Source organism: Coenobita brevimanus, chromosome 111, assembly GCF_032717465.1.
Source record: "Coenobita brevimanus isolate Jiangsu-jjx chromosome 111, ASM3271746v2, whole genome shotgun sequence".
NCBI classification, from domain to species: Eukaryota; Metazoa; Arthropoda; class Malacostraca; order Decapoda; family Coenobitidae; genus Coenobita; species Coenobita brevimanus.
This window is the reverse complement of record NC_137064.1, coordinates 5,025,632-5,052,256: the sequence shown is the minus strand read 5'-3', so window position 1 is coordinate 5,052,256 and position 26,625 is coordinate 5,025,632. Positions and strand designations below refer to the sequence as shown.

Genomic DNA, 26,625 nt, shown 5'->3' with positions numbered 1-26,625 from the left:
ACGCATATAAACATGATTTTTTTTTTTTTTTTTTTTTTTATGTGTCCGACTCTGGGCATAGGCTTCACAGCCTGCTCTCAAGGCCCAGTAGACCTCCTACATATCCATACACCTCTATATGTAACCACTTCGGCGCTAACACCCACCGTCCATATTGAATACATGCTAGGGCCGTCTCATACAGGACTGGTGTATTGGTATTAGCGGGGGTATTTTTACATGTCGGCGGGTCTTCTGGTAGATCGGTAAAGTCTGCCTTACATGAAATTCAAATCCTTAAACTGATCCCTGCCCCAGCAGGGATTTGAACCTGGGTCTGGTAGGACCGCAGGTCACCTCTCTAACGATTGAGACTTGCACATGCGCACACATTCACAAACATACACACAAAAACATTCTCTCTCTCTCTCTCTCTCTCTCTCTCTCTCTCTCTCTCTCTCTCTCTCTCTCTCACCCAATTAAGATATTAGCATGTAAGAAAATGCCTAATTAATCTAACCATACTGTGTCGCCTTAATGACAGCCCCTTCAGAACGAGGACATCTTTTATTTATCTTATTTATTTATTTATTTTATTTCTTCATTCATTCATTTATTCATTCATTTATTAATTTTTTATTGCTATATCCAGACGATTTTATTCAGCTTCGGGGAGACTTGTAGCTGGAGGGGTTAGAGGCAGCCTTCATCAACCCCTTCAGGACGAGACATCCTTCTGGTGCTGAATAAAATAGTCTGGAGGGAGCAAGAATGAAATAAAAAAGGATGTCCTCAGGCTGAAGAGGTTAATAATACCACCAATGACACGTCCTAATAATTTTAATGATTCTGTAACAAGCCTAGATGACCTCTGACTAACACGGATAATTGCCTAATGGGCCTCAGCACCTTTAAAGACCCGTAACACTTAATGACACCTTTTAGGCCATTGTGCAGAATAAATTGCCAAAAGGAGGGAGTGTTAAGCAATCTCCAGTCATTTATAATACGGGCAATATTCTGATGCAGCCTGTCCTGTCGTGTAGTCCAGCTAGGTATAAGCTGATAAATGAACCTTTCGTTTCAAGGTCCACTTTCTGGGCATATGGATTCCCTGTCAGCCACATTATATTTGACACTGAGAAACGGAATGTCCAGGGCGTGTCCCGGGGAAGCGGAGTGTACAGTATTATTCCAGTTTTAACCTCAGCCTACACGATCGGACAATTTGTGTCAGATTATGTTCACATCTGACCTCACTAGATAAGGCCCTCACTCCAGAAACTACCCTCCATTAAGCTACTGAATACCCCAATAATGATATCTAATTAGCCATAATGCCCAGTGGTGCAGCCAGGTCTCCACAGATGGGGGAGGCAGTGTGGGGAGTCACGCCATTCCCACTGTGTGTGTTAGCAAAATGTAAGACAAACTGTTGCACAGTGTGCATACATGGAGGGGAGAAGAGCCTGACTGGGGAGACCTATACTCACTAGATTTCCCCGTACTAAGCCACTGACAGTGACCCCGTAATAAGCTAAGGAGCCTTACTAATCCTTAACGTGCTGTTAATGAGGTGTGGTGTTACAGTGTGGCCCGGCCCAGCTCCGCGGGTCTGCGATCAGCCTATAGTGAGGGCAACCTGGCCACGCTTGATATGGTGAGTCACACCACCATCATGTATATTTTTTCTCTCACATAATCTCTAGTTTTCACTCGTAGATCGCTATAGTACCTTCGGAGAAGGGGAAAAACCCATCGATTTCTTGCCGCACACAAGCATGCAGTTAAGTCGTAGCTACGGTGCAATAGCTTAGTGAGTCACTGCCGTCCACGAGACCTTTGGACAGAGTCTCTTTACAGTAGCATGTTAGCCCTTAGAACTGAAGTGGGAGCCTGGAAGAGTGAATCGACGGTTGCGTGTCGCAGTCTGGGGTAGTGACTGATGGGCGCATTCTTTGTCAGTTATGCTGCGGTTCGAGGGCCGGGACTTCTTAAGACACCGGACAGTTTCGTTTGCCTCACACAAAAATGTTGGTACCCTTCCCCCATCCATTTCATTCTTCCTACATGGTTACATGGTCCTGATACTGGACCGCACTACCAGCAATCGGAAAACTTCATATTATGAATGCACTGCATATTTCATTTTATTTTTTGAATGGCAAACATATACTCATATCAAAACTTCCAATGAGAGAAGTAGTTCAATCGCAAAAAACGCGTTTTGATAACCTTGAGAGACCTGAGTGAGATCCTTCTTGCAAGAGAGGTAAGTCGTTCTTGCAGTACCAGTGGGACAGAGCCACTCATTGAACTTAATGTATTTTCCATTGAGATACAAACCAGCTGTGTACGATTATTCTCACAATTGCTGGAATGCAGGTGACATTCACGAAATATTTTCACATTTACTGTATACTAATCTTGATTAACTTTCACAGCGGATGGCGTGGTTATGATTTTATATTGGCTATTGGAAGACGATTTTGTTCAGCTGAGCGCCATCCACATCAATCAAAGAGTTAATGCTGCCTATAACGCTAGAAAATATGAGCTTAATAGTAAGATGACTTTTCCGAGGGCGATCAATTATGGGTTTATATGATTTGCATAGGTGTAGATAGGAATATATATATATATATATATATATATATATATATATATATATATATATACAGTATATATATATATATATATATATATATATATATATATATATATATATATATATATATATATATATATATATATATATATATATATATATATATATATATATATATATATATATATATATATATATATATATATATATATATATATATATATATACAGTATATATATATATATATATATATATATATATATATATATATATATATATATATATAGTAGATATATATATATATATATATATATATATATATATATATATATATATATATATATATATATATATATATATAAGACGGAGTAGGAAGGAAGGAAGAGAGGGAAGGGCAAACACCCAAAGCAGCACTACATTGAGTGAGTGGATGGTGAGCGTCCCCACCTACCACTTTCCAGTATTATTTGTCTTATTACCCACGTCTTTCTCTCTGCTTTTTGTTTTCTCTTTCAAGCTATTCCTTTCCTTGTCTACCTTTTCTCCTCCCCTTCTCTCCTTTATCTTCTTTTTCTCCTCTATATTTTCCTTTCCGTTCTTCACTTCTCCTTCGTGTCTTCTTTTTCTTTTCTCTCTCCTTCTATTCTCTTCCCAGTCTTCTTTTTCTCTTCCTTGTTTCCTTTTCTCTTTGTCTTTTTGTCCTCTCTCTTGTGTCTCTCTCCTCCTGTCTTTTTATTCTCTTCCCTCTGATATTATTTTCCTTCTTTTCGTTTCTTCCTGTTTTCTTTTCTTCTTGTCTTCCTTCTCTCCATGTCTTTTGCTCCTTCCTGTTTTCTCTTTTTGTTGTCTTTCCTCCTTCCTTCTTTTGTCTTCCCTGACATCTTCCTCTCATCCTTCTCTCCTTTTTCTTTTGTTATTCTCTCTTCCTTCCGTCATGTTCTTTCTTATCTCCTCCTCCCCTTTCTTCCCTCTCTCTTTTCCTGGTTACCATCATTCTTTCCTCCCTGTCCACTTCCTCTGCTCCTTTCTCCTTGCTTTCTCTTCTGACTCTTCTCGTGTTGGCTTCATCTACTTTTTTTGTCGTCATTTTCTCCCTTTATATCTTCTAGCTTTTCTCGTTTTTTCCTGTTTTTCCCTCTCCTACTTTCTTTTCTCCCCTTGCCTTTTTTTCTTTCTCTCCCTTCCCTTTCTCTTTACCTCTTCCTCCTCCCGTTTCTACCTCTTTTTTTTTTTCTAATAAATCTTCCCTCCTGGCTACTTATCTCCATCTTTCTTGTACACTATTTTTCTTTCATTCTTCTCACAGCTCTCTTCCCCCGCTCCCTCCTCCCTTCCTTCTCGTTTACTTATTTCCTATCTCTCTGCCTTCTATCTTTTCCCCGTTTGCCCTTCCTTCTTTCTCCCTATTTATTTTCTTTTGATTCTGTTTGCCCCTCTCTTCTTTTACCTCCTTTTGTGTCTTATTTTCTGTCTCTTTTCTTTCAAATCTTTCTCCTTTCCTCCTTCCTTCTCTTCGCTTCATTTCCTCCTATAGTTCTCTCCTCATCATTTATTTACCTTCCGCCTTTATCTTCCTTGGCTGTCTTCTTCGCTTTCTTCCTTTCTCATTTCCTGTTTCCGCCTTTCGCCTCATTTTCTCTTACAGTTCACCCCCTCTTCTCTTCATTTATTTACTTCCGTCATTCTCGTACTCTCTTACTCTCACCACCTTTGACTTCTCTCTCTCTCTCTCTCTCTCATATATATATATATATATATATATATATATATATATATATATATATATATATATTTGTGTGTGTGTGTGTGTGTGTGTGTGTGTGTGTGTGTTACTAGATATATATGTGACCTGTGTATATTTACGTCAGTATTATGGCGGTCGGCTTGCACACATTATGTAAATAGGTAATGCTGTAGCCTGTGTATGTGTATTACCTTAACTTTATGTAAGCATCTCCCACATACAAGGAACTGTAATACTTTCACGTGTGCACCTGTGATTCTGTTTACAGATACAAGATTCTGTATACATTACACAATCCTTTGCCGCTTATATGTAATTCAAAGTACACATTTAGGCTAACTCATTTCATTCTTGTGTACCTGTGGCTGTGTATGTAATTCTTGTGTACCTGTGGCTGTGTATGTAATTCTTGTGTATCTATGACTGTGTATGTAATTCTTGTGTACCTGTGACTGTGTATGTAATTTTTGTGTACATGTGACTGTGTATGTAAATTTTATACACCCAAGACTCTGTATAATTCCTACATACACTGTTTTCAACCACACTTCCAAGGCCTGAGTGAACTAAGACGCGGCTCAATTCTCTTGGCACTCTGATGATGGTTTTCTTACGTGTGTGTGTGTGTGTGTGTGTGTTTACTGTTCCTGACTCCTCCCTACTCCATATACAACAGGAGTGTATTAGATTAAGATTATGATGATTATGTTGTTGACGATGATGATGATGATGATGATGATGCACGCGCGCACCGGTACACTTGCAGAAGTTTCGTGAGCGCGGATGAAATAAAAACTACTAAGAGTAAATAACATCATCCACGTATCCCTTGCAGCAAAGACTGGGTGGGGTAGGAGGGGCAGGCGGATCCTTACCCTGGCTCGTTGACAACAGCGCCAGCAAGCTCAACGCCGCCCAGAACAAGTACCTCCAAGTGTCATCATCCATTTTCGGTGACGACGGTGAGAGAGAACATTATATTTTTTGCTGATATTATCCAAAGATCCTAGGCCTGTTTTCTAGTCCATTAAGGAAGCTCCCTAACACTTCTTCCTAAGAGATTTACTCGTATTTTACTTATTACTCCATACTATCCTCTGTGTCATTTAAATCATTCAAATGCCACCATATTCAGCATAAATAACATACACATTGATATCAACTAGCCGTACCCAAAAATGAATCGCTAAGGAAGAGGTGTTAGGGTGCTTCCTTAACTGACGAGAATACAGATCTTACAATCGTATTCTAAGAGGTTTTGGGAATGTTGTAACACGTCTCCTTTGCCTTACGAGTTTATTTCATTGCCTGGTGTGTTGATTTCGCTTTCTTCTTCCTCTTCTTCTTCTTCATCTTCTTCTTCTTTTTCTTGATCTTCTTCTTCTTCTTCATCTTCTTCGTCTTCTTCTTTTTCTTTTTTTCTTCTTCTTCTTCTTCCTCTCCTCCTTCTCCTTCTCCTCCTCCTCCTTCTTCATCTGCTTGTTCCTCTTCTCTTCCTCTTCCTCCTCCTCCTCTTCTGTTTCTTCTTCTTCTTCATCTTTTGCAAATCGTGTTGATATTAAAATGGAAAAAAAAAAAAAGAGAAGGTAATGTGTTATATGCAAAAGAAAATAACTCTGCTGTTTCCATCTTTCGTTGTCTAGATTTTCGTCGTTTTGCAGCTTATTTCACGCAGCTCTGTGAGGACAAAAAGTTAAGGCTCCACATCCTTCCAGAGCACTTCTTCGTGACTAGCATTATATTCTAGAGTTAACCCATTGCTACAGCTAAGCATTCAAGATGGAGAGATGGAAGTTTAGGTAAAGTTAGTGTAAAATGAACCGACCTTGAATTTGCCTCTCTGTTACCTTATTTTTAGTTTTTCTTGGAGGGGACAATCTTACGGGCTTCTGGCCTTTGGTTCCTTCTTCCTTGCATTAAAAGAGAGAGAGAGAGAGAGAGAGAGAGAGAGAGAGAGTATAGAACATTATATACAGCCTAGTGTGCCACCTCGAATGACCTCGTAAATGCCGTCTTACTAGGTCAGCGTGAGGCCATCCGTGCGCAGCGAGGTCGTCAGCGCTTTGAGGAGCTTGAGAGACAGAAGGCGCAGATCCTGGAGGCGAGGCGGCTGGAGAAGGCTGAGGAGGACAGGCTTGACGCTGCCATGGCACTACCCCAGCAGCCTGGTGAGTTCGGTGGTAAGGTTAATACCCTCTCTCTCTCTCTCTCTCTCTCTCTCTCTCTCTCTCTCTCTCTCTCTCTCTCCAACTTCATGAGGATGACGCTCTTGTTTGATGCTTTCTTTTCCTTTGATTCACGTCCTGAAAGTGGTGAAATGAGATGCTGATTTTTTATTGATGCTTCGATGCTGATATTTTCAAGTTGATGTTTTGACGATTTGATGTCGATGTTTTGATGTTGATTTGATGTTGATTATTAATGTTGATAATTCGATGTTGATGTCTGAATGTTGATTTTTGATGTTAATATTCTGATGTTGATATTGTGATACTGATACTCTGATGTTGATATTCTGATGTTTGATGTTTTATTTACTCTTCTGCAGTGGTGGTGAGGGAGACAGCGGCTACGGTGAACGGTAAAGGCAGTGTTTACGGCGGATACAGTGACTACGGCGGTGGGGGCGGCTACGGTGACTTCGGTGGCGGTTCCTACGATGGCGGGTCCTACGGTGGCGGTTACGGTGGCGGATACGATGCAGGATACGGTGGCCAGTCGGACTACGGTGCGGGGGGATACGTGCCCTCGACGTGAGTTTGACCTTTTTTTATCGTTTTTTTTTTTTTTGTGCTATTATGGAAGATATTTTGAGTTTTAGGTAAGTTTTAAAATTTTTAGATGGGAGGAAATTATCAGATGAGCTTAGAGCCTCATAAAGTTACCAAAATACTGGCTTAAGTCTCCAAATTTCTTCCTAAATAAATAAATAAATAGATGAATACATACATACATACATAAATAATAATAATAAAAAACTGTAACTTACCTACATCCACGTCTCTTTATGTAACGGTGTGTGGTTTTTCCTGTAACCCCGCCTGGCTGCAACAATCTCTCTTTCTCTTGTTACAGTTACAGTGATGGATACAGCCAAGGACGCCGCAACAATCGCCCCCACGCCAACATGGTGGGTACTCTCTCTCTCTCTCTCTGTCCATCTATCCATCCATCCATATCTATCTATCCACTTCATTAATCCTTCTACAGTAACATACAGTCAGCTGGAGATCACTTTAACATACCAAATCATTAAATCGCTGAACTGAGAGTGTTAAGGCCTGTTTACCCCTCACAGATGTCAGACAGCCACGAGGCCTACCGAGCAGAGAGAGAGAAACAGCACAGAGAGGAGTTGCAGTGGCAGGTGCAGATGAAGAAGCAGTTTGAGGAGGAGAGGAAGAGGAAGGAGGAACTGGAGGACAAGCTGTATGAGGAGAGCGTGAGGAGACAGCAGGAGAGGATGAAGCAGGAGTATGACGCGGAGCAGGAGAAGAGGAGGAGGAAGGAGGAAGAGGTAGGAGGGGAAGGGGAAAGGAGGAGGACAAAAAGAAGAGGGGGAAGGAAGAGGAGAAGATGAGTGGCAAGGAGGAGAAGAGAAGGAGGAGGTGGGAGGGGAAGAAGAGGGGAAAGGAGGAGGACAAAAAAAAGAAGGGTAAGGAAGAGAGGAAGAAGTGGGGCAAGGAGGAGGAGAAGGGAAGGAGGAGGTGGGAGGGGATGCAGAGTAGCAAGGAAGAGGAGAGGAGGAGGAGGAAGAGATAGGGGAGAAGAGGAGGAAATGGTATGGGAGAAAAGGCGTACGTAGTAGAGGAGAGACAGGATTTAGTGGTTTGGGGGGAGGGAGGAGAAATATGAAAGATGTAAAGAAGAAAAGCGAAAAAGGAAAAAGAAATTGAAAAGTGCTCCCTGAATAATGTTTATATGTGAGAATCTAGTAATTTAGGTCTAAGTGGGGCCGATTTCTGTATTTACGTCCCAGTGTACATGGTTACGCTGTACAATGTAATGGTGTACTCCTGTTCAGATGACGAGGCGACGAGAGGCACAGCTGAAGCACATGGAAGCAGTACAGCAGCACGCAGAGGAGGAGCGGAAGAGGAAGCAGGAGCAGGCACGTCGTCTGGCTGACCTGCAATCTGACCCAGGCACGCTACCCCCAAAGGTCGACACGGGACGGGACGCTAGGGTCATTAAGCCGTACGACCCTAACAAGAAGTGAGGAGGCTTATTTGACTGGTACACTTCACCCTACACCACTACACCTCACCCTACACCGATGCCTTACTCTACACCGATACTTCACCCTACACCGATACCTCACCCTACACCGATACCTCACCCTACACCGATACCTCACCCTACACCGATACCTCACCCTACACCGATACCTCGCCCTACACCGATTTCTCACCCCTACACTGATACCTCAACCTACACCGATACCTCACCCTACTACACAGATACACCTCACCCTACACCAAGATATGAAATACTAGGTGAACGTTTGCCCTCTGCTGTACAGTACCCACGTGAACTGACGATTAGCCCTCTGATCTTTTCTCCCCTCCACCTCCCCAGGCAGCTGATGACCGACGAGGAATTCGGCTTCAACACCAACACGTCAGACTCCACCCACCAAGCCACTCAAAGACCAAACAAAGCCAATGAAAGGTAAGAATCAAAGCATAAGAACGGCAAAGTCTGTTCCACTCCTATCTGTTTATATCTGCCATATTTTCTACGTCTATCTGTTAACATCTGTGCCATCTGTCTTTTTATTCTCTAAAATACAAAATAAGAGCCTCCAGATATGAAACAGATCTGAATTACCCTTTTTTCTATGTCAGTATGTTCTACTTTCTGTCTCTTTTTTTTTTGACACGTAAGAGAGGATGCACGAAGGCGAATATCACAGTTATTTTTCTCTATATCTGTGGGACTTAGTTAACGTGTCTTTATCTGTGTGATCTTTCAGCATACAGTTCTATGACTCCTTTAACTTGGTTAGTATTTAATGGACTCAAAATTATACGATTTCTATGCTGGTGATGCGCTGACTCCATCACTGAATGTACAGACAACAACAACAAAAAAGTAACCTTGCTGTCATTTCGTTTTCCAATTTGAATCTCAGAAAATGCTCTTGTACCTCATCTGAGAGAATCGTCGACGAGCAGAGGAACATACCAAGCCTCTCACTTAGGAATATTAGCCAGTAGAAAGAAGTAAAGAGTTGCTGAGAAGAAATATTTGATGAACGTTTGTCTCCTTAAGGAACAGTTGGCCACCCATGGACCTGCGACAACATCTGTGTAAGGCGGAAGTCTAGATACAATTTCCGATGTTCATGTATCACGGCTACTTTTTTTAAAATCTCAGCTGATATTTGACTCCTTCGTTCTTTCATGTTAGCGCCACCAGCAAATATGTGGTTACGTCATGGTTATCAAATGTTAGACCTCTGCTGCTCACTGATGCTGTCCCAGGTTCATATGTGCCCAACTGTACATAACCCTGGTGAACTGACGATTAGCACACTGATCTTCCCCTTCCCCCCGCTCCCCAGGCAGCTGAGACCCAACGAGGACTTCGGCTTCAACGCCCTCAAGTCAGACTCCACCTTCCAAGCCGCTCAGAAGCCAAACAGGTTCTTCGAAAAGTAAGAATCAGCGAAAAAGAACCGTAAAGTATATTCCAGTCAGTCGTTTGTGTATGTATCTTTCTCCGTCTGTCTGTTAACATCTGTGCCATCTTCTGCCTTATTATTATTTGAAATACATAATAATTACCTCCAGATACGAAACAGGTCTGAATTACTCTTTTATCCATGTCAGTCTGTCCTGCCTTCTATCTACCTATCGGTATATGCGGGCTTTTACAACGTCCGTTTTTCTGTTTCGAAGACTCATGAAATATAGACACCCTGTATATATCACTGCGGCTGTTTATCTGCCTCTCTCTATACCGCAGACTACTTTCCCCAGCATCCTATTTTCTGATGTTGTTTATCGTTCTGTGCTTCGACACATCAGAAACAATGCCTCGATAATGGAAGGATATATCTATGGTACTTTTTCCTGTCTAGCTAAACAGTATCTATGAGTACTCTTGTTTACTCTGTCCTTCTTTGGCTTTTAAGAGAGGACTCAAGAAATAGCATAAAATCTAAGCTACGTTTTCTTTTACATCTGCGGGACTTCCTGTTAACCTGTCTTTATTTCTGTGATGATCTTTCTGTTTACAATTCTTTGACTCCTTTAACTTAGCAAATCTTTATTGGATTAAAAAATATACGGTTTTTATGCTGGTGATGTGCATAATCCAGTACTGAATGTACAGTCAACAAAAACAAAAAAGTGCCTTGCTTTCATTGTCCATTCCATTTTGAAAGAGGAAGTGTGATAGCTGCAATAACATGGCATCAGCCTAACTGAGAACTACCTGGCATACCAGCTCAGGTCAGTTTTATTGAACCTTTGAACAAATTTCTGTTTGTTGACCGTATGTATCTAATCTACATATCTGTACCTATATCTGGATTTATCTGTCTAATCTCTGTCTGTCTGTCTATAATATGAATCTGTGTATGTATATAGATAGAGATAATTAAATAGATAGATAGATGGATAGGTAGATAGATGATTCAGTATAATTTGGTGCTGCTTTTGTACTTAATTCCATGTTGTCATTGTACATACGTTATTCAGTCCTTTTTGCTCTGTTAAGTCGTATATTCTCTCCAGATTTGCTATACTGTGCGCTTATGTTCTTTGCCTTTGCTTAACCTGCTGTTTATACGAGTGCTGTTTGCCCATAGAGACGCAGAAGACATGGCGTGAGAATAATCAGGTAAGTTTTTGAGTTGATTTTATATTTAATACCTCGTGAGGGCAGGGGAATATGCAAACCTTTCAAAAATGTCTACATCCTTAACTCTTTCACTACGATGATGTCTTTGTACTTTATTCCTGCTAATTCCAAACGATCTCATTCAGGCAGGAGAGATTTTTCGAACTAAAGGGGTGAGATATGGCCCTCGTTAACTCTTTTAGTACGAGTGACAATTTTCAAGACGAATGAAATCGGCTACAGGGAGAAGAAGAATTATAAGAAGTAATCGTATTGAAAGAGTTAAAGATTTCTCAACCCCCCAGAATTATTAACAAAATTTATGTCACATTTTTTCGCCACTAATACCCCGTACTTCGTAGCTCCAACACGCCTCTCAAAATGGCCAAAAACAACGATGACCGCAAGCGACCGAAACCTCTCTCCCCGGTAGCCGAGCCTCCCAGGGCCAACAAGGGGTAAGGCAGTGGTGGTGGTGGCCCTGCTCTCGGTCTCTTTCACATGGTTTCTCTGTACCTACCGTCGTGAGCTTTGGAGCCCTCTCAGTACTTATTTTTTACTAGTTTATTTCTGCACATGATGCGGTAATATTCTCCTGTAAAGTATTTATTCCTTTCAGATACGGGCATGAACTGAAGGAATGCTATGCTGTACAGTGATATAATATCGTGCCACCTGCAGAAATACAGTAGTAAAAATTTCTTGGGAGTCTTCTAAGCTCACGAAAATGCGGCCTGGGATCATGGCCTCTGCACAGACCACAACCTCGAACCACCAGGCGCATGCACACCCCTGCCTGGATGTTATGTATGGAGGCACGAAAAAAAAAAAAAAAAAAAAAAAAATATATATATATATATATATATATATATATATATATATATATATATATATATTTTTCAAAAAAAATACTGTTATGTCAATTGATGCAAATGCTGAAACATGCACGAACTATCCACCTTTTCAGTGTTATGAAGTGGATTTTAAAGGACACCTGATAATGCACGTAATATAAAAAAAAAGGAATACTGTAAACTCGTCGCAGATCAAGCATTGCTCTTTACGTAAACAAAACGCAAAGTGAACTAACCGTAAAATATCACAGAGGATGTTCAACCCACGGTACATCCTTCACAGTGGTAGTCTGAATTTCTGGCGCTTGCCGTTTGTGTGTGTGTGTGTGTGTGTTTGTGTACGCGTCACAATATTACCTACGTGTCTAATTTGTACCCGAACGCCTGAGGACAACCTAAATCCTACTCAAACTATATATTCATCTTTTATCTCCAAACCTGTCAGTGTAACGTTTATTATATCATCGCACAAGTACTAAAACTCCCACATCCACCGTTAAATAATAAACCATAAACACTGTGCACGCTCCCTTCATCTCACTGTGGTTCCTTGAATGCACTGCCACACCTCACTGGTTAATTCTTGTTACTTCCAGACGATGTGTTAACCGTGCAGAAGTTGTTTATTATGGTGGGATTAGGAACTGCCTTCATTAACCTGCTCACAAGATGATTTCCCCACCTCTGCGAAGTATAATTATCTGGTAGTAGCAAGAATGGACTTGATAATTAACACACTGTGGAGTGGAAAATCTTGTTAAATTTACTGGCAAAATGACGCACCCTTTTCACTATCACATAACACCAACTTAAGCATCAATATTCACGTTTCTTTCCAGTCATGCTTTCTTTTGGTTATAATTTGCACACTGCTGGAGAAGTTTTTTTTTTTGTGTGTGTGTGTGGTCGTAGAAGGCTCCTTAGCAACTTTTCTTTAGTGGTTTATTTCCCACATTACGCTTTAATATCTTCATGTACTGTATATTATAAAAAACGGTAACAGCCAATCCCGTTTTCCTTCCTTTGAGGTTTCTTGGTAGCCATATCCCAACAAAATAAATAAATATGGAAGGGAATAAAAAGAGTCACCTGTAAATATGAACTGATAAAAAAAAAGGTGTTAGGGAGCCTGCTACGTCTAAGAGAATACGACCCTGTGTGTACTGTATGTGTTGTTTTTGTATACTGTGTTTCGAAACCACTTGAATTTGTTTTATACGATTTTAGTTACTCGTTTTGATATCTATAAATCGTTTCTTTGGTTACTTGTATTAATATCTCTTTAAATCCTTCATTAGTTACGTATATTAATATCTCTTTAAATCCTCCATTAGTTACCTGTATTGACATCTCTTTAAATCCCTCCATTAGTTACCTGTATTGCTATGTCTTTAATTCCTTTCAGTAGTTACCTGTATTAATCTCTCCTTTAATCCTTTCAGATGAGGTGTATGTGTTTGTATATAAATTGTTGTAGTGTATATTTTGTCTTGTTAACACCATACAAGACGTTTATGTATACTGTGATCCTGTATTATTATCCCTTGTTCCTCCTGCAGCCAATTTTAGGTAAGGTGTATGTCTGTGTCTGTCTGTGTGTCTGCCTGTCTGTATAAAATTTTCTTTAGTCTGTATATTAGCCAGAGTAGATGTATATAGACGCTTCTTAGCTCTTCCACTACGATGACGTCTGTTTGTATTGTATATTTGTTGTAACGATTATATTAAATTTTGAGAGAAACCTTATGCAGCGAAGGGACTGGAAATTATCTCCATTAAACCTCTACTCTATGGAAGCTCTCCCCAAACCCCTATGGAAGCTCTCATCAAACCCCTATGGAAGCTCTCCCCAAACCCCCGTGGAAGCTCTCCCCAAACCCATATGGAAGCTCCCCTCAAGCCCCTCTGGAAGCTCTCCCCAAACCCCTATGGAAGCTCTCCTCAAACCCCTATGGAAGCTCTCCCCAAACCCTTATGGAAGCTCTCCCCAAACCCCAATAACGTAGTCAGGTGGCAGCAAAAAAAAAAAAAATAATAATAAATAAATAAATAAATAACAAAGAAATAAAAATGACGTCATCTGATTGGAAGAGTTGTAGGTATGTAAGTTTTGTGCTTTATGTATGTATAGTATCATCTGAACGCCATATGAGTCAGGTTTGTGTGTGTGTGTGTGTGTGTGTGTGTGTGTGTGCAGTCGGTAACATAAGTCCTGTCGCCTCTCCTGGTTCTGCCTTTATCGACTTTGAAGAAACAGTCTGGTGAATCTGCAACAACCGACACTGATGACTTTATTTTGACGAAGATTAGTGTCATGTGTCATTTGTTTCGGATACATGAGGCTGATTTTCAAAGTCTTCTACAAAAGTCCGTGGAGAGAAAAGCAGAAGAGGCGACACTTGTACTGACAGTAGGCTACATATTTGCTTGTACTGTACTCTTTCCTGTAATGCTTTTGTGCTGCTAGCGTGCTTCTTCCCCTCCACACTCTTAAAAAGACAAATGTAATGTAAAAATGAACAAAATAGGTAGAAAAATAGCTAAATAAATAAGCAATCGACTACAGTGCCACCTTGGGAGCTCCGCGGGTACTACGAAAACAAGTCCCCAACCGACCACGGACTCAGCTTGGACTTGGGCTAGGCGGACCCTCAGATCCCGCCCCCCTAGCTGCAGCCCCCCAGCCTTCCCTCTCAGACTCCCAGGCCCCGGTCGTCTCCATACCCGTGCCTATGCTCCCTCCCAGGAACGTGGAGTCTAAGGAAATGCAGGCGGACCCCCCGGCGCCATCTTCAAACACGCAAGTACAGACCCACGCCCCACACACTGCAGAGACCGGGGTGCAAAGTACTCCGGCACTGTAAGTCGGGGATTGGACGCTATTATTTCAGAATCACTGGAAAATTGGCTTGAATTATCACTGGCTGTCACCTTCACAAATATCAAATGCGTGAATCATAGGCACTTGGGTTCAACTGAAAAAACTGATGACGAACCAATACCAAACTACTTTCAGGATCTCCAAATGCGAACGAAGGTAGGGATTCAAAGTAGCGCTGGACTGTAACACTGGATACACCAAAATAGAAATTTGGCTTGTTGGAAAACGTCTTGATGCATTGCAACGATTCTTCTTACTCTGAGATGCAGAACTCATTCGTGATTAGTACTGTATAGGTTACTGTAATTTCGATTGCCACGGCCTAGGTTTATAGTACTCCGTCGCTGTAATTTTGGGAACTATACCAGAATGTCAAAATTACTTGAAAATTATTTTTAAATGTGGCTTTCACCATTACACACAATTCATTAAACTGAACAATAACACCGAGGACTTATAAATGCTACTGCAAAAACTGGCATATTATCTTCCGTCTGTTTCTTTGCTTTCCAAATTTCCTCTGCTTTTTCTGTTATTAGTTTTTCCATGCACAGTTACTTAGCGCTATCAAATTATTCCTTTTGAACTTTGAGTAAGGCCGTAATTAGCATACAGGTGTGAATATTAACTACGTCAATAATGATCACTGCTGCAATGCCCCGCGGTGACGTCATCAAATTCAAAGAAGCATGTGTTGTGACTGCAAATGATGTGCCTCATTAAATCAAGCATCAAACGATGTAATGGTTAAAAAACAACATAGAGATTTATTTGTTGAACGTAAAAAGTAATAAGTTCCTCAGGTAATATGCAGCATGGGGAATTTTGTTTTACGATACATAGCTGGTTTAGTTAATATATTTGCCTACCAACTGCACGGGGATTATTTAGGAGAGAGGTTCACAGACAGACAAATAGACACGGTTGACCACATAACCTCCGTCCAACTTCAATAACGGAGGTAATCAGAATTATAATTATAGATGATGGAGTGAGGGAGTATGGGCAGGTGCGGAAAGGTGTGGGCCATGGGAATATCATAATATGCATGTGTATATTGGAATGAACTACACTTAAGAGTACCAAACATCACTGCATGGTAAGAGATTGTTACACAGAGGAAGAGAATTATCGTATTTTCTAATGTTTTCAGTCACGGGCATGCAACAATGATAATCTTAAAATATCTAATAAACCGACTTGCATCCATCACTTTAACCTCTCAGTCAAACTAAACACATGGCCAGCCTGCCTCCCGTAAGGTAAGAAATATTGTATCCCTTTTATAAACTCAGGACAGCTGTACATGGCATAAAAAAAAAAAGTAGCAGAGACGCATGCTATGTGTGTTGGGATATACTCTCGTGTCATGCATAGCTTTTTTTCCATCTTGAATTAAATGTGTCTATGTATGTTTTATTTTTTTTGTATAATGTTACGAAGCATTTTGAAATTATTACTTTTTACTACAATACATAATTAACGTATCTTCATTTGTTACAAAAATGATGTATTCTAATTCCTAATAATTATCGATAAGTAATAATTATGTAATTTTTACTTAATTAAAATACCGTGCACAAAATAACAGATATTCACAGATGTTGTGTACTTCAGTCACTACAGTTTAATGGCGCTTCTCTACTTTCATATCAACTGGTTTTAGCACAATAAAATAAAACCAACTGATAATAAAATGCATAAAAGATAAACTCCATACCCTGCTTTACAGTGAGTTAACTAAGGCTGCACACAGGACTGCATAGCCAGCAACTGTACTTGTATCACTTGGCACGTACTGTGTTTGAGCTTAGACTACATTATGAGTGTGTTAATAAGAGCGAATATGACTGCATACATTTGTAGCACCGGTCGATGCTATATCATGGTATATCGCACTACACTATAATATAAATGAATAAATAAACAGATAAATAACTAAAATACTAAACATATTAATAAATAAAGTATTTTTGGGAATACATACCTAAATATACAAGCCAAGCCAGCCTTTGGAGACTTCGGGGATCATGACAAACTGTTACTGACGGTTTATCGTCTCTTCAGGGACGACTGGCTGCAGAGGAGGCCGCCTAAGGACACTGCGCCCAACCAGGTAGTGAGAGGCAAGCCCTTCGACTGGAAAATCCGCATCCAGGAGCCGACGGAGGAGCAGAGGAAGCAGATGGAGCAGATGTCACAGCAGGAGATCAAGTTGGTGGTTTCGGATCTTAGTACTGATTTCGGCTTTCTAGTTAATGTTTATGTGCTTATTCATTTGTTTATTTATTCGTTTTATGAGACCCTACTGTTCAAATGGCTATAACAATGTCATGTTTCTCTCTCTCTAATTATTCCATTACCTCCACTCCCCTCAGGGAATTCCAGGCGAAGAACCACGACTTAATGAGTCAGCTAACAGCCATTAAGACAGACCTTAAGGCAAGAGAATGCATGACCCAAGTTATATTACAGCATGACCCAGTGTGTAGATCTGCATGACTCACACTATTTCGGCGTAACCCAACTTGTGTTCCGCATGACCGTAACTTGACTATTATTTCTACGTGACCAAACCTTTCTTTCATGCATATTTCCAGGGCGACCTTAGCCAGTCATTCTGCAGGACCCCACCTGTTCTTTATGCATGACTACAATTGTTCAGTGTGCATGATTTAAGTTATTTCTGCATGGCCATAGCTGATCTTTCTGCAGGACCCAAACTCTTCTTTCTGTACGAACCAAGCTTCTTTCTGTATGACCCTAATTTTTGGTTATGCATTATCCCATCCTGTCGCCCTTTATGGCCGTGATTATTTTTTTAATATGACCCAAACTGTTCTCTTTGCATAACTTCTCTCTGCATCACCCAGCCTTTTCTCTCAGCATAATCCTAACTATCTTTCAACATGGTCCCGGCTGTTATACCGCTCTATCCACTTGATTCTGAATTTCTTCTTTCATCGTATACTTTCATTTTTCTCGCGCATTGTTTGATCTCGAATCATTTTTTTCTTATTAACTCTTATCTGTTCTTGGATTCTTGTTTATGTCTGTGCACTTTTGCTTGCCATAAAATGTTCTGTTCATGCACTCGTGTTACTTTTTATGCGTGTGTTCTTGTTAATAACATTGTTGTTTCATTGCATTGTTATTTTTGTTCATACACTGTAGTTTCTGTGCATGCAGTTATTTCTTTTCCTGTCCTGTTGTTTCTGTTATTGCATTATTAATTATTATGCATTGTTAACTATTCGCGCACTGTTATTTCTCGTTATGTATTGTTGTTTCCGTCCATGCAGTCGTTTTTAATCATGCGCTTCTCTTTCAGTGATTGATAATTTTTTTCAGTCACCAGTCATAACAGCAGCGGAAGGTAAATATCTCTTTCATGTACACTATCTCTGCATTGCGGTTCTTTTGTGTATATTAATTTTATTTTACTCCATTTACCCTCATTATCTCCCCGTCCATGCATACTGGGTCATACAGTGAATAATATACTTGTCTGTGAGGTGTGGCAGTGTGAAGTGTGGCTTGTTAGTATGACAGTGTGAGGTGTGGTAGTGTGAGGTATGGCAGTATGATGTGGCAGTTTGAGGTGTGGCAGTGTGAGATGTAGGAATGTGAGGTGTGGCAGTGTGAGGAGTGACAGTGTGGTGGCATTGGGAGGTGTGGTGGTAGTCAAGGGTGTGGCAGTGTGAGGTGACAGTGTGAAAAATGTTTTTGTTTGGTGTGGCAGTGTGAGATGGGCTATTGTATGGCGTAGTAGCATTAGATGAGGTAGCGTAAGATATATATGAGGTGTGGCAGAGTGAAGTTTGGCAGTGTGTTGTGTGTGGCGTAATACAATCAAATGCTTTCACCTGACGGAACAAGGCCGGGCTGACAACCTATATACTAAGTCGTGGGTGCAAGAAACTTGGTGAGCCTTTGTTATGAAGCGGGAATGAGTCTCCTTGGTTGCTGCTTACTTCAACCCTCCATTCTGGTTTTATTTCTTCATCATCTGAGCTGAAAGGGTTTTGAGATAAGTGCCAGATCAAAACAGTTGTGCTATAGCGTTAGATGTGCTAATGTGTGCTATGGGAGAGTGTAATGTGCCAGTGTGAGGTGTGTAACTGATAATGCTCTCCTCTGCTCATACTTTTATAACACCTGTATAATCGTGTGTTGCTCTTGGCTCACTGACGTCACTTCCTCCCACAGTCAGCCAATGGAACGAGGACCTTGCCTGGAGGTGAGTACTAGTGTTGTTGATATTATTATTATTATTATTATTGTTATTATTATTATTATTATTATCATTATCATTATTATTAATCCCTTGAATTACATGAAGTACTCTTTTTGTTTATTCTTTCCACGTACAGACGATTTTATTCATTTTAAGGGAGACTCTCTGTAGTGAGGAGATTGGCGAAAGAAAGCTAAGTCTAACCCCTCTAATTCAAAGTCTTTCCTAAACTGAAACTTGAAAAATCTGGAGGAAGCAAAACTTAGATGAAGCATACGTCATAGGGTGGAATAGGTTAAATATTAGTGTTGAATGTTAAAACTGCGCAGTATCAAAATATGGCATTATTGTATATAGTAGAGTTGGTGTTCATAAAGAAAACGGATATAGAAAATTACCACAACAGTACACACAATCATCTAAACATTCTCGACTCTCAGACAGTTGTTAACACGGGACGATGATCTTTGAAATAGTGTCCTACTTGTATACGAGTATATCGTCTTTCCATACTTGTCATTAAGGGACAATAATTTAGCATCTGCCTGACTATTTTGTCGCTTAGAATTAACAGGTACACCGAAATAATTAGGGAAACATTGCTCACTTCAAAATTTGTCGAAGACTGTGAATTCGGTAATCATTTTGTCGACTCTACAGAAGTTCCTCCTACTAAAATACATGGTAGGGTACATAACACACATTAAGACCACATACATAATAGGCAGAGTAATAATAGGTTACATACATACATAGACATTAATAACATACACGTATTCAGTATACAGACGACGAAGATGACACACTGTAATACTCACACAGAGATCATCCACAATTTTACCGTAGTGTGTGTGTGTGTGTGTGTGTGTGTGTGTGTGTGTGTGTGTGTGTGTGTGTTTTCTCACATTTCCCCCTGCTTCTCGTCGTCGCAGGTGGAGATGGAGGGAGCCAGCCTGAGACCATCCCCTCAGGCAATGGAGGTGGCGTGGACTACATGAGGGTGGAGACGGCCAGAGTCCCACCCGCCAACCAGGGCAGAGCTCCACCACCACCCGTCCAGCCCATCGATTGGCCAGGTACTGTTGTCACCTTGGATCCGAATTTCACCTTTGACCTAGATTGACCTGTGCCTTGAATTTCGCTCCTTCGATGAGTTTGGTCTTTCGGATAACCTGACCCTAAATTGATCTGTGGTCCGAATAACTGGCCTTTGATCTAAATTTGACTTATGAACCGAATTTGGCTTTTAATTTAACGTGCCCTTTGCCATGAATTTAATTACTGTATTGATCTTAGTCTGACCCTGACGTGTAATTCAACTGCTGTATAATCTGAATGTGACAGTGACCCTGAATTTGACTATTTTTTCAGTTAGTCAAATTTCACCTCCATCTTTTCAGAATCTTTAACTAACCATAATATTGTGACGAACAATCTGATTTCAACTTCCTTTTAAACTATCAAACTTCCATTCTATTTTTTACCGCTAGTCTAACTTTAGCCCTATATATTTTTTTTTTCCATCGTTAGAAATAAACTTCAGCCATTTTTCAGTGAATCTTTACCTCCGCTCTCCTTTTTAGTCAGTCTTATCTCAAGCCATCTCTCTTTATACCTAGCAGAGTCTAACTTCATCCTTATTTTTTCTTCAGCCCTGCAGAATATAACTTTAACTCTAATAGTATTTATTTCTTTACCGTTCCAGAGTTGTTTAATGTTTTTGATTGATTAATGTAACTTTTTTTTTTTCATTTTTTTCATTTTTTCAGAATCTAACTTCAACCCCAACGACACCTCGGGCACCATCCTGAAGAAGTTCCTGGAGAAGAAGAGGGTGAGGGAGGGTGATCTATTGTAAACCACACAGTACCAAGATGAAGAACAGAAATAAACAGTAACACAAATAACAAGAGTGGCAAACAGTAATTCATATACCAACGACAGTATCATTAACAGTATGAACCTTGTCATCAGCGGTATCACCAACAATAACACCAATGACAAGAAAAAAATGAACAACAGAATCTCGTAACCCATACACAATAACGCGTTTCCAGTTACTAGACACGCTGTTAGCACACACACACACACACACACACACACACACACACACACACACACACACACAATATAACAAATAAGACCCGTGATGAACGAAAACTGCAGAGAAACGAAGGAAAAAAAAATCAGACCGTATTTATTGGCCGAGAAAGCACCATTCCCTCTTTCGGCCTACTTACCTTTGACATTTTTCGCGCCAAAATTGAATCACTTCTTTCGCTGATACTCCTAACTCATTTTTCTAAATCTGTTGCAATGCCATTCAATAAAAATTTTATAATGTTGCTAAAAGACAGAGACAAACACACAGACACACAAACAAGCCGAGCCAAAAACATTTCCTCCCTGGCCAAGGTGACGAGTGAAGCAAGTGAGAATCGGCAACACGACTCTTGGAATCCAAACAAAGGGTTGGATTTCTTAGATGTTGGTGTGCTTGAATTAGTGTTTCGATGTTCGTATTTGTCCTAGTAACTTCCATACAATGTCCATAATATTGTATAACCGATGCATATTTAATTAAAGGTCAGTTATAAAGATAACATTTGAGTTGTAAATAGGGATCAGATATTGTTATTTCAGTACTATCACCGTGCCAAATTTAAACTGATTTTTTTTCTCAGTCATCCACAAGAAAACGATAATATACTATTTAGCAACACCTATTCAAAGACCTCTGAGGTAGGTGGTCATGAGATGCATTACTCAGGAATACATAAACTCTTGTTGCAACACAGTATGCCATTTTGCATCACTGGATACACCTATTACACTTTTGACTTATGTTTTGCGATATTGCTACCTTGATAAAAAAGTGACATCATAGGTCTTTCTGTTTAGCTTTTGTGTAATGAAAAGCTTGACGCCAGACACTGCTTTTGGACAATTTTTGCATATTATTAAAACTCATTTAAGAAATTTTAAGTCTACCATTTCACTGAGGCGAATCATATTGGTGTTGGCCTGTACTTGGTACGGAAAAAGAATTTCATGCTCGAGTTTATCTCTGTAACACCTTTTGCATAGTCTTATTTATACGGTTATGTAGTGTTTGTTATGATATAGCCTAGTGATTTTAAGTGCCTTTAAAAAGAAGATATGTAATGTTAGTACCGTATATTTAGACACGTACCGGTATCCAGTAGGCTAACCCCTCCACTGTGGTGATAGTTAATTCTTGCTACCTACAGACTCTTATTCAGCTTATGAAACCCCCTCTATTCTGGAAGGGTTTAATGATATATATATATATATATATATATATATATGTGTGTGTGTGTGTGTGTGTGTGTGTGTGTGTGTGTGTAGCAGGTCGAACTGTCTCTTCCTGAGGTGCCTAGTGTCTTCTGGCGGCAGCAGGAATGTCTGGAAATACGTGCTCGGGCTGAGGGACTAAGTAGGTTGCTTATAAAAGTAAACTTCAGAAATGCTGATTTTGTGTATATCTAGTAGTACTGAAACATTTAACCCCTTTAGCTCGGTCTGTTTTTTTTTTTTTTTTTTTTTCTGGCTAACATTAGACGATTTAGCCAACACAAGGTGTTCCCGGGTTATAAGGGTCAGGAGCTGTCTCAGTCATGAAGAACATCAGAGACTAAATATCGGCGCCAAGACAGCACATCATCCCTTCTGGTCTCGACCTTTGACCTTTTTCGTCCCCGAAGCTAATCACTAATTCTTCTGATGATAGTGAGTCATTATCCCAGAGTTGATGCTGTACCTCGTAATAGGTTTTCCATAATTTTGCTGAAAGACGGATAGACAGACAGAAGTAAACAAACTAATAATTTTATTTTTTCGAAAATAAGAAAATAAATAATCCTTTCTTTACGAAGAGGTAATTTTGTGTTAATTTGTTGTGATTGGAGGATATTGTTATTCTTATTAGACCTTTGTAATAAGCACAGGATAAATGGCGCCTGTAGCTAACCCCTCCAGTTGAAAAATGTCCTCCAAAGCTTGATAAAATCGTCTGTAAATAACACTAATATAAGAGACGTACACGGGCTGAGGAACTTAAGTGTATAGCTTAGCAACATAGAGACTTAAAGTGCCTTGTAACCTGTGTAATGTTTATAAGCATAACTAGACAGTATCGGGTACCCATAGAATAGTTACTTCTAATCATATATACGGTATAATTATATATTTTATACATACACATATACACACAATTGGGGATCTACTATTCTTCTAAGCTGGATAAATTCGTCTGGCAGATGCAAGAATAAAACACAAAAGTTGTCATAGTTTCAGATCCTTTCACTACTATTAAGGCTTGTCGGAAGGTCAGGAAAATCATCTGATGGTTGCAATAATTAAAAACCACAGCCCTCATCGTACCGAAAGAATTACCGAAGAGTGGTATTAATTTCTTCACCACGCTGGCCCTACGACGCGGGTGTGGGATACGCCAACATATAGACGATCGATTTTCTGTCGTAACTTGGCCTTGGGATTTGCAGGGGGGACAAGGACAGAAGAGGGCCAAGTCTTCCCATGTACCCTGTTCTTCCTACAAAAAGCAAATCTCAGCTAAAAAAAAAGAAAAAAAAAGTAGGTTATATCTATGTCGTGCAAGATTAACGAGGAAAGAAGTGTGTACGATATCCCCGTGTCTCTAGTTCGTTCTGCAGAAACAAATCTAAGTTACTACAGGGATTCGATTGTAAGCATGTTCGTGTATCCCACCCACGGCCAGAACAAAAGTGCTATTTTTCTTTCTAAATAGAGGTAAAAATATACAAAAAGTCACCATATATTCTCTCGGTGATATTACGCCCTCCTAAATTTAATAAAGCTGTCTGGATGTAGCTAAAAGTAGAATATAAAAGTATTACTCGTAGTGAAGGGGTTAATGAGGGTGAAATTACATGTGTGTTGCCATGGTTCACTGACGTCACTTCCGCCCCTCCTCCCCACAGCCCGACAAAGGGACCACGACACTGCCTACAGGTGAGTTATTATTTGTTTATTTACGTATTTATTTATCTATTTCCAGCAGCAGGAGAGGCAGTGGGAGTAGTTGCAGTCGCAGTTGTAGTTATAATTGTGGTTGTAGCAGCGTCCCTTGGTTGTACAGTAGAGATCGTTTGCCCTTCAGGAGGTTAAAATAGGCCTGAATTTGTTTAGTAGAGCTGTTAGTTCAGGGAGATGTGTGTACGTCGCTACAGGACATACATGCATACATAAATACATATATACACGACCTGCATACATATCAGTACAGACTACATAAAGAGCCTGTTGTTGTGGTCCCAGGCTCATCCGGACGTGAACTCAGTGGACTGCAAGAGGCCGGCCACTCCAGTCGGGCGCTCCCAGGTACCTTATGTTTAGGATATGTTGAAGGATGGTGTGTAGTGTGGTAGAGTGGTGCATGAGGCGAGTGTGGTGCGGTGTAGGAGAGGGGGAAGTTATATTAATGAGGGCAGAGTGGATTGTTTGTGAGCTGTGTTTTGTGTTAATTATGAAGATGGAAAGGGACACGGCCACATCACAGCCTGGCTGGGTGTACTCGTGTCTGTCTGGCAAGGGTGATTTCTGAGGGATGAGTGATGCGAGCTTATGGAGAATGTTGTCTGGCTGGAAGTTTTGATTGGCTGTGGTGACTGCGTGTTTGTGTACATCTTTGTGTAGTGCTGGGTGGAGGAGGAGGGATGTTGTTGAGCTATTCTGTGTAGTGTGTGTGTGTGTGTGTGTGTGTGTGTGTGTGTTTGGGGGGTTACCTGGGCTGGATGAGTCTTGTGTTTCCGCAACAAACTATTTACCTCTCATGCTCGTGTGATTCTTGATTGGGAATATTTTTGTTTCGTGGTGGAAGTATTCTGTTTTGCAGTCTTCGTACATCCTGCCATTGATCTTAAAGTTTTGTTTCATGTCTTGTGTGTTTCTTGTAGCTTTTCCATGTTTGAGGCTGCTTAGGTGGAGGTCGAGGTTGGGTTTGCATAATTAATTGCTTGGATCATCTGGGTATAGACTGCATTAATCTATCTCTCTAGCTGTCTGTCTATCTATCTACCTGTCTATCTGCCTCTCTATCCATCTATCTATCTACCTACTACCTGTCTGTCTCTGTCTGTCTGTCTGGCTGGCTGGCTATCTATTTATGCATACACATATTTAAATTTATATCTATCTGTCTATCTTTTTTCTTCTCTGCATCATTTCTCGTCCGTCCTCAATTCCCTCTGGCTCAGGTGAGGGAGGTGGTGGAGGTAGAGGTGGAGGTGGAAGGAGCCAGCCTGTGACCATCCCGTCTGAGAAAGAGGATGACGTGGAGTACATGAGGCTGGAGAGGAGGGAGGCGGCCAGATCCCCACCCCGACCCCAAGAGCAGGACGTCTGGTCAGGTAAAACATTGCACTTATATACCTGGCGTAAAGGGACGCAGGTGATGAAGTTGTTTTTTTATGATGCATATTGAGTCAAAGGTTAAGTGTTGGTAGTAGTGTGCGTGGAAGACATAATACTTATTTATCTATCTATCAATGTATCTACCTGTCTACCTATATAAAATGCAACATGGAGGTTTCTTCTGGATAGCACTCTCATTGAGCAGATGGTATCGTCTTGTAGCGGACCTCATAATTATGTAACGTTACAGTAAGTTTGCAATAAATGTAACCCTGGCTACACACACACACACACACACACACACACAATATACGGACCTGTCTTCACGAACCGTTTCTCGATTTTTTTCATTTTCAGATCCCACCTTCAACCCTGACGACACCTCTGGCACCATACTGAAGAAGTTCCTGCAGAGGAGGCGGTAGAAGGAGAACAACCCATGCTGACCTACACTTATGAAGGCTGACGACCCATGCTGACCTACACTTATGAAGGCTGACGACCCATGCTGACCTACACTTATGAAGGCTGACGACCCATGCTGACCTACACTTATGAAGGCTGACGACCCATGCTGACCTACACTTATGAAGGCTGACGACCCATGCTGACCTACACTTATGAAGGCTGACGACCCATGCTGACCTACACTTATGAAGGCTGACGACCCATGCTGACCTACACTTATGAAGGCTGACGACCCATGCTGACCTACACTTATGAAGGCTGACGACCCATGCTGACCTACACTTATGAAGGCTGACGACCCATGCTGACCTACACTTATGAAGGCTGACGACCCATGCTGACCTACACTTATGAAGGCTGACGACCCATGCTGACCTACACTTATGAAGGCTGACGACCCATGCTGACCTACACTTATGGAAGAAGAACCAAAACATTCACAATATTTACATCGCTTTAACATCAGTGGTGCAATCAGCCTTATCAGCAACAGTAAGAGCAGTGTCAATATATACGGTCCCAAACAAGGCAGCAACAATAACATCACCAAGAAAAATAAGCGAAAATAACATCAAGTAATAAGACCCC

The 26,625-nt window shown here is 40.6% G+C and overlaps 1 protein-coding gene across 1 annotated transcript; it reads left to right on the top strand.

The window, feature by feature from the left end:
• The first annotated feature begins 7,006 nt into the window (after window positions 1-7,006).
• LOC145417758 (uncharacterized) lies at window positions 7,007-25,994 on the top strand. The gene is made up of 15 exons (XM_080286365.1): window positions 7,007-7,084; window positions 7,407-7,461; window positions 7,630-7,848; window positions 8,356-8,546; window positions 9,865-9,990; window positions 11,543-11,638; window positions 14,601-14,894; window positions 16,983-17,129; window positions 17,294-17,399; window positions 19,125-19,155; window positions 20,085-20,228; window positions 20,922-20,986; window positions 24,138-24,168; window positions 25,413-25,565; window positions 25,927-25,994. The coding sequence occupies exons 2-15, from the start codon at window positions 7,459-7,461 to the stop codon at window positions 25,992-25,994; spliced, it is 1,674 nt and encodes a 557-aa protein (XP_080142491.1). The 5' UTR covers window positions 7,007-7,084; window positions 7,407-7,458.
• Window positions 25,995-26,625: the final 631 nt, after the last annotated feature.

Coding starts and splice junctions, on each gene's coding strand:
- LOC145417758 (XM_080286365.1), top strand. Junction 8,547..9,864: donor CCGTACGACCCTAACAAGAA/GTGAGGAGGCTT, acceptor ACTGACGATTAG/CACACTGATCTTCCCCTTCC. Junction 11,639..14,600: donor CCTCCCAGGGCCAACAAGGG/GTAAGGCAGTGG, acceptor AATCGACTACAG/TGCCACCTTGGGAGCTCCGC.